Genomic DNA, 8,403 nt, shown 5'->3' with positions numbered 1-8,403 from the left:
TGAATATACAAGTGATAAACTTATTGTTTTGATACAAATGTTTATTAAATTATTGTATTCTCCTCAATCTATTACAAGTGATGAGAATCTGAGCAAGCGTTTGGACAATATATTTTGGTTGAAACAAGAAAAGTGTCAGAAGTTAGAAGCTGAAGTGAAGATTTTACAAAATCTCGAATGCTTTTAGAGGATTATCATTTCTTGTTATACAGAATCTTAATATTTTTTTGGTTTGGACTAAGAGACAAGTAAATCTAGTTGGTCACTGCTTGGCAAGAGAGTCTACAACTTATAAGCTTTAGACAACTAAATCTAATGCTAGTTTTATTGTAAACTTGTTGGTCGCTCATTCACCCTAATAAAAGTCTTTATTTGAGTTTAAATTTTTTTGAAAGTTTAAATTGTATTTGAATATTCAATTTGAATAAAATTGAAAATTTGTGAATAAATACTATTATTATTTCCCTTGAAGTGCTCCTCATACAAAATTTTCAATTATTCAGTAATATTCATGGATTTAACTTACATACACTTGCAACGTAAAAAAAAAAAAAAAACGTTTTCACTTGGAGTGTATTTTAACCTTTTAAAGCAAGTAATCTATCTTATTTTTCACGTAATTAATTTATCTTTTTATGGACGACTCCTCTAGTTACAATTTAGGTGATATGATAGTTTGAAAAATCCTTTTACAATATTGATACATAAAAAGCTAAACTCCTAATTTCAAATACAAAATGTCAGTATTTACAAATGCTGATAGCTAAAGTAGTACATTTGAAAAGTACTGAAATACTATTATTCATGGGCAGATTATCATACATAGCGCTTCATGCATTGGATTGAACAGCTAAAAAATAGTACAAATTTTCTGATACTATGCCTTGGTTCAAGAATCTTATCAAAATTTCCACTACCATTTTGAACCAACCATCTTCCAAATCAATAACCCCATTTGCCTCAGCTCCACTGACCCAATTTTTTCTACAATTCACTAAAGATTACTCTACTAATATTGGTTCTAAACATGCTGGATTGGAACCAACAAAAACAGTAGAAAAACCAAGAATTGTGGTGTTAGGTTCAGGATGGGCTGGTTGCAGGCTAATGAAAGACATTGACACAAACATTTATGATGTTGTTTGTGTCTCACCTAGGAATCATATGGTTTTCACTCCATTGTTAGCATCTACTTGTGTTGGAACTCTTGAGTTTAGGTCTGTTACAGAACATATTGGGAGGATTCAACCTGCTATTTCAAGAGAACCAAGTTCTTATTTCTTTCTTGCTAATTGCACTGGCATTGATTTTGATAAACATATGGTATGGACAATTTGCTCCTCTTTTTCTTTTCTTGTTGATTTCTACTTTAATTTCTAGACCCCCATTATTTGTTTCCCTCTGATTATGCTATCAAAGTGTGCATTCCGCATTTACGCAAGATCTGGGATGTGATGTAGACAACCTACCCTAATACAAGCATTAATGGCTGCTTCTACGGCTCGAACCCGTGACCTATAGGTCACACGGAGACAGTTTTACCGTTGCTCCATTGCTCTAAGGCTCTCCTTCTGTTTATGCTATATGTTGGTATAATGGTATTTATGAGTTCATTGAGGAGTTTAAAAGGCTATCATCTTTTATATTCTGTCGAGAGTTCGGATTGCTCCACCTAACTGCTGATGAAAAGCCAATAGGGCATCTTTAGTTTTATCGGGCGGGAAATTGCATCCGCTAATAGAGGTTCCTGCAATTGCACCCTAGGAGAGTGCAAATGGCATATTTAATGGTATTGCTCAACTTGGTAGCTTAAATTAGTGTACCCCTCCAAGTCCAGGGGCGGAAGGGGTTTATCCAAATCTCCTTTGCCGTAAAATCATACTGTATATATAAGAACATTTTTTTTTCTTACGTATATATAGCAGATTTTGAACCCTCTTGATGAAAATCCCGTCTCTGCACACCACCTCTAACACGCAAGTATGCTTAGCTACTAAGTTTGTAAGCTACCCATTGTCTTACTTCGCAATAGGAGCTTGAACTCAAATATTAGAACGAGTCTTCTTAAATTTTCTGAATATGGAATTTAAGAGTCTGATTTGCAATTGAAGAAGAAAATATTAAAGTAATACTAGTTGAAAAATTAGCTTAAAGAGATCACCTTGTAGTTTAAATTTTGATTATTTAGATGAATTTGGATGCTCGAAAGTTGTAAAAGTTTTACCGAATTTTTTTCAAATGGAATTATGTCAAACATTTAGAAACCTTCTAATACAACTTGGAATGGAGCGAAGGGAGTGCCGTTTCATCCTTCTTTAGACCATGGTTTTAAGTTATTGAGATATTTGAAAATTTTGGATTATGTGGAAAAAATTGGTTGTGGTTCATTAAGGAGATAGAATTTCATTCTTCAAGTATTTTCTAGCCCAATTTCGCATAATTTTCAAAATTTTAAATCTGGAAAGGCAAGAACGATAATGCAGAAACTAGGCGGCTTTGACTCTATATTCTTATGCAAAATGTTGCATTCTTGATCAGCTACTTACTACTCCAAAATAGAGTAATTAGGTTGAAGTCTTAGTTCAATTTTATACTTAGATTTGTTCTCAGTTGTTCTTTTAGCAGTTTGTGGATACTTGTAGGCAGAGGGGGATGTATACAGGTAGAAGCGGCTTCTATTGAGCCCACCTTTTCTACTTAGATCATAGACATATATATCTTGAAATGTAGTATAAAATGTAAGTTTCGAACCCATATTTCCAATAAACTCAAAACTTTGAACCCATTATATATAAATTCTGAATCTGCCTGTACTTGTAGGTACAATGCCAAACTGTGACAGAAGGAGTTGAAACCTTGGAGCCGTGGAACTTTAATATTTCATATGACAAGTTAGTCATTGCCTCTGGAGCACAAGCTTTGACATTTGGAATTAAGGGTGTAAAAGAGCATGCTACTTTTCTTCGCGAAGTTTACCATGCTCAGGAAATTCGGAGGAAATTACTTCTAAATCTCATGATTTCTGATGTGCCTGGTATGATTTTCTTTTAGAGGTTCTTGTTAAGAACGATATAGGTTAATTTCACGAATGTTCATCGAACTTCACCTATTATATACAATATACTCATGATTAATCGTTTATCACATTAAAATAACTGAACTATGTCAGAATTGCTCAAAAAATACAAATGACCATAAAGCCGAATTTTCATCCCCAGTTATGACATCTCACTTGCCACATGAGGCTTTGTCAACCGTAAATTCCGCGTCAGAAAATAAAAGAGTTTTCTGTTAATGAAGGACTTCTAACGTGGAATTTATAGAGTGACAAAGCGCTGATGTAGGGATTGAGGTGTCATAATCTGGTGTCAAGAAATTTGAGCCTTCCTATCATTTGTAGTTTTTGAGCATATCAGACATAGTTCAGTTATTTTATACTGGTAGTTTTGTGACTTTACTGTTGTAGTGGGTGACATTCAGCGATCATACGTGAAAATAAACCAGAACAATGTGATATGTAAAGTATATTATAGACTGATTTCTAACTTTTTGTCATGGCTGAGACAGGAGTTACAGAGGAAGAAAAGCGTCGACTCTTACATTGTGTTGTAGTTGGAGGTGGACCAACAGGAGTTGAGTTCAGTGGTGAACTTAGTGACTTTATCCTGAGGGATGTTCATCAAAGATATTCTCATGTCAAAGACCACATTCGCGTTACATTGATTGAGGCAAGCTTGTTCCAATTTCTATAATTGTTATTATAGTTACTTGTTTGCTAGAAAGGAGTTCTGCTTATATTTAATTATGCTTTGTATTCTTAACTTGACAGGCTAATGAGATATTGTCCTCGTTTGATGATCGTTTACGTGTATATGCAACCAAACAGTTGACTAAGGTGAGATACTGATTAAAAGGGTATGTGAATTTTCTGTTACTGTGTTATAATATATGTTAAAGGATAAATAGAACGTGCGCACACACAGAGTCAAATTGAGATGCATTTGGTAAAGAAGTGTTATCTTAGAATTCTTAAAGTGCATCATTCTACCGAGCATCCGAGAAATGTATCATTTATTTTTGTTAGTGCATGTATTCCTTTATATTATCCAAATTTGAATTTCTGGATCCTATTTTTTGTTAATGTCTTAGTTTTCAGTCAGGAGTTCGTCTAGTACGAGGCCTCGTACAAGATGTGCAACCTGAGAAGATAATTCTTAGTGATGGCACTGATGTTCCATATGGTCTGTTAGTTTGGTCTACTGGTGTTGGACCTTCACCTTTTGTAAATTCACTGGATATACCAAAAGCTAAAGGGAGGTAAGTAGAGATTTCATGTTACAAGTTCTTACCTTCTTGTATTTTAACCTTCTATTATATTACTAGTAAAGGCCTTTAGACTTGACCAATAAGATATATAGGTAATAAACATAGCTGGATATTTGGCTCATTGCTATATGTTACTATGATTTTTCCATCTGTCCTATTTCCGAAAAGTAGACTTTGCCTGTATTGTTTTACTCATCAGTTTTGGTGCTTTAACAGGATTGGAATTGATGAATGGTTACGCGTCCCATCGGTACAGGATGTCTTCTCAATTGGTGACTGCAGTGGTTTTCTTGAAAGTACAGGCAAACAAGTTCTTCCAGCTTTGGCACAAGTAAGTTAAAGGGATGCAGGCAAACTGCTACACCTCAATCTCAAGCTTGTTGGTCGGAAATTATTTAATGCATATCGTCATATAAAAAAATACTGATATTTTTACCAGCCGAAGAAATGTTCAAAATGTTCAACCCTCCTCAGGCTAAAGAATGATCAAAAGCTGGGGTGGAGCTACATAAAACGAAGGGAGTTCGATTGAAATCTCCTTTCCTCGAAAAATTATACTATACAATAGGGTAAAGATAATTATATTTGCATCTATGTAAATTGTTGAATGTCTTGACATAAGGGAAGTTTGGCAATGGTGGCTCTAAAATTTTGTGTTAGGTCATGTGTGGCATTCTTACATTTTGTTTGAACCTCTTTATTAGAATTCCTGACTCCGCCACTATCTACAACATTAGATATTGTAGGTTTTGTACTTTTATGTTAATCGAATTTGAGGTATGATGTCTGCATTGTTGATTATGAGATGTTGTGAAGGTGAAGTTGAAGAGATAACCACTTTTTTATTTAGCTCTTTGTGTAGCATATTGTTTATTGGATACGAAGGGGAACCTTGGAGCAATGGTAAAGTTGTTTCTATGTGACCTATAGGTAAGGGTTCGAGCCGTGGAAGCAGCCACTAATGCTTGCATTTGGGTAGGCTGTCTACATCACAACCCTAGGGGTTCGACCCTTTTCCGGACCCTGTATGAACGGGGGATGCTTTGACATCCTATAATTGTTTTGACATACTTGTGTTTGAGTAAATTATCTCTAATTGTGTTATGATGTCTGGTGTATTCGATCAGGTCGCGGAGCAGCAGGGAAAATATCTAGCAAGTATGATAAACAGGATGGGTAAAGAAGGTGGAGGACATGCCAATTCTGCAAAAAACATGAATTTGGGAAATCCATTTATTTATAAACACTTGGGAAGCATGGCTACTATTGGCAGATACAAGGCCCTTGTGGACCTTAGAGAGAGCAAGGTTTTCTCACTTTCTATATATGAGTTTAATTCTTAGGGCCATTTGCACAAATGGCCTTTTTTGAGGCAACTCCTTAAATTTTGTCCCTCGTAAGCCTAGTGGACTAAATTTGAAAAAAAAAATAAAATGGGTTTCATCCAACTACTTTAGCGGCAAAGTTTTGGCGATTGGGTTAACTGGGGACAGAATTTAAAGAGTTGCCTCAAAAAGGGTCATATGGTGCATAGTACTAATTTGAATGCACTGACAGCATTAATATCCTATCAGTCACCTAAAGAATTACTACAGCTGACTGTCAAATAACATTGGGATTAGTAACCTGAAAAATAAGACAGGTTACGTGCTAGCAGATTTCAGATAATCTGCTAATAAAATTTTTTTATACAGTCAGTGTATATAAGTTAAATCCTTTCCACATATGCTCCTTATCTGCTAAAACTTGTTAGCTTGCTAATTGGTAACATATATATGGTGCAGGAAGCAAAGGGTGTATCTATAGCAGGATTCACGAGTTTGCTTGTTTGGCGTTCAGCATATTTGACTCGTGTAGTGAGCTGGAGAAACAGATTCTATGTACTGATTAACTGGTTGACAACCTTAATCTTTGGCCGTGATATAAGCCGGATATAGACAAACAAAAATGTTCCTTCATTTGATTTTGTGCAAGCGATGTCGGTCTATTATTACAACTCTACTATGAGCTTTGGTTGGGGTGTGAGATTACAAAGTTTGATTATGTGTTTCAGAATGTTTTTACTTTGTAATATTTTCATTAGATATCGGCATACTGTATATATAGGTAATATTTTTTTCAAGAATAATGTTTATATATATATATATATATATATATTGAGCGAATCTTTTTGGCGATGCGATATTGGATGACGCCCCTAGTAAAATGGATGCAGCAGGTGTCTCTGCTATTGCTTGCGTAATCACATTTTGGAAAAGTTATGTCCTATATGAATTTGCCTTTGTACACTACAAGTCTACAACAATATTAAACATAGTATAATCCTACAAAGTGGGTCTGAGGAGGGTAGTGATGTACGTAATCTTAATCATACCTTATGAAGGTATAAAGGTAGTTTCCGATAAACCCTCGACTTCCTTTGTAAACTCTTTGTTAATATAAGATGCCCTATTTGTTAATATAAGATTCCCTAGCCACTTTACACCTTCATAACTAAAAAATTATCAGTCACAAAGTTTAAAATTCTACGGGTGAAACTCCGTGAACCATGATAATGTCTTGGAATTCCAAGATAGCTATTTTTCAATTACATGGGCTAAGAAATATCTAAAGGGCAACCCAATGCACAAAACGTTTCGCGTTCATGCAGGCTAAGGAAAAGGATGCACTCGAGGGAGTGTGATGTAGACAGTCTACCTTAATACAAGCATCAGTTGATTCCACGGCTCGAACTCATAACTTATATAGGTCACACGGAGACAGCTAGACCGTTGTTCTAGGCTCCCCTGGGCTAAGAAGTGGCTATTTACGAATTTTATCCAACCATTCGCATGTTTAGATTGTGAAGTGTGAACCAAATGACTCCTAGAAGTCTAGAACAAGGATAGTGAAGTAGGGACAAAATCATAGGAAGAGATCAAGTTCTCGTACTGTGCCAGACTATGAATTATCATTGAGTGGCAGAGTCGTTGCCACATAAATTTTGGAAGCAATTTGGGAGTAAGTGATTGATGGGGCAAAGGATTTAACAGTAATGCACCAATGCTGCTGTAAATTCACCTTTAAATGCCCTTGGCAGGAAGTTAGGTACAGGAATTCATTTTTTTTTTAATTTAATTTAATTATTTGGTATCCGAAACTTAGTGTATTCGTTCAATATATAGCAATGCAAATACTTTAAAAATTACCTTTAAATGCCTTTTATAGGAAATTAGGTACGTGAATTTGTTTTTATTTAGATCCGTTAAATTATTCGTATCCAAAGTTTATTGGCCCGATGAATCCATATTTGAATTGAGTAGAGCTACTAAGGGGTGAAATATTACCTATAAAGGGTGTGTTTGGTATGGAAAACATTTTCTTGGAAAACAAGAAGTAATCTTACTCATTTTTCGGTATTTGGTACGCAAATTAAGGAAAATAATTTCTCAAGAATATTTGTAAATAATTTAGATACAATAAACATGAAGCAATAAATTTTCGAACCAACAACCTTCTGAACCCACAAATTTTATAAACTTCCGAACCGCTAAACTTTCGAACTAGTAAACTCTATAATTTCTATACTCACAATCTTCCAAACACATAAACCTCTGAACTCATAAAATTTTAAATTTGTAAACTGAAAAATAAAAAAACAAGTTGTGAAAATATGAAAAGAAAAAAAAAATTGTCACGCCGGGGAGATTCTCATTCTTTCTTTTTAGTGGGGAGGAATAGTATGTGAATGACGGTTCTCAGACGAGGGAATCACTCCTCGCTCCTCAGAGGTTCGGTTTGTACACCCCTATTCCATGAGACGTGCATGTAAATTAAAGGCAAACTTAAACCAACAAAACTCTACTTTACTTTAAATGATAAAGAATAGATTCTCATAATTTAGCAAGTACTATTAAAGTAGATGCTTTTTTAAACGTGAACTATTCGATTCACATATTGTTGCTACCGTAATAATTTAACCTTAGAGTCACAAACTAAGTGAATACATATCAGCTAAATGTAGTGACGGAGTCAGAATTTTTATTAAGGAGTGTCAAAATATATAAAAATTAATTAAGGAGAGTCAACACATAATAT

General features: G+C 34.7%; 1 protein-coding gene across 1 annotated transcript; it reads left to right on the top strand.

Annotated features, from left to right (window-relative positions):
* Positions 1 to 743: 743 nt before the first annotated feature.
* Positions 744 to 6,508, top strand: LOC104114072 (internal alternative NAD(P)H-ubiquinone oxidoreductase A1, mitochondrial). Its single transcript, XM_009624426.4, has 8 exons — positions 744 to 1,323; positions 2,821 to 3,034; positions 3,568 to 3,728; positions 3,830 to 3,895; positions 4,157 to 4,317; positions 4,543 to 4,657; positions 5,454 to 5,633; positions 6,111 to 6,508. The coding sequence occupies exons 1-8, from the start codon at positions 880 to 882 to the stop codon at positions 6,261 to 6,263; spliced, it is 1,494 nt and encodes a 497-aa protein (XP_009622721.1). The 5' UTR covers positions 744 to 879; the 3' UTR covers positions 6,264 to 6,508.
* The last annotated feature ends 1,895 nt before the right edge of the window (positions 6,509 to 8,403 follow it).

The sequence above is a fragment of the Nicotiana tomentosiformis genome, chromosome 2, assembly GCF_000390325.3.
Source record: "Nicotiana tomentosiformis chromosome 2, ASM39032v3, whole genome shotgun sequence".
NCBI lineage: Eukaryota > Viridiplantae > Streptophyta > Magnoliopsida > Solanales > Solanaceae > Nicotiana > Nicotiana tomentosiformis.
The sequence above is the reverse complement of the archived record's forward strand: the minus strand, read 5'-3'. Positions and strand labels throughout refer to the sequence as shown.

Excerpts from the sequence above, each read along its gene's own strand:
- LOC104114072 (XM_009624426.4), top strand. The coding sequence starts at position 880 with ATGCCTTGGTTCAAGAATCTTATCAAAATTTCCACTACCATTTTGAAC. Across the intron at positions 4,658-5,453 it reads TTCTTCCAGCTTTGGCACAA|GTCGCGGAGCAGCAGGGAAA; the intron begins GTAAGTTAAAGG and ends GTATTCGATCAG. Across the intron at positions 5,634-6,110 it reads TGGACCTTAGAGAGAGCAAG|GAAGCAAAGGGTGTATCTAT; the intron begins GTTTTCTCACTT and ends TATATGGTGCAG.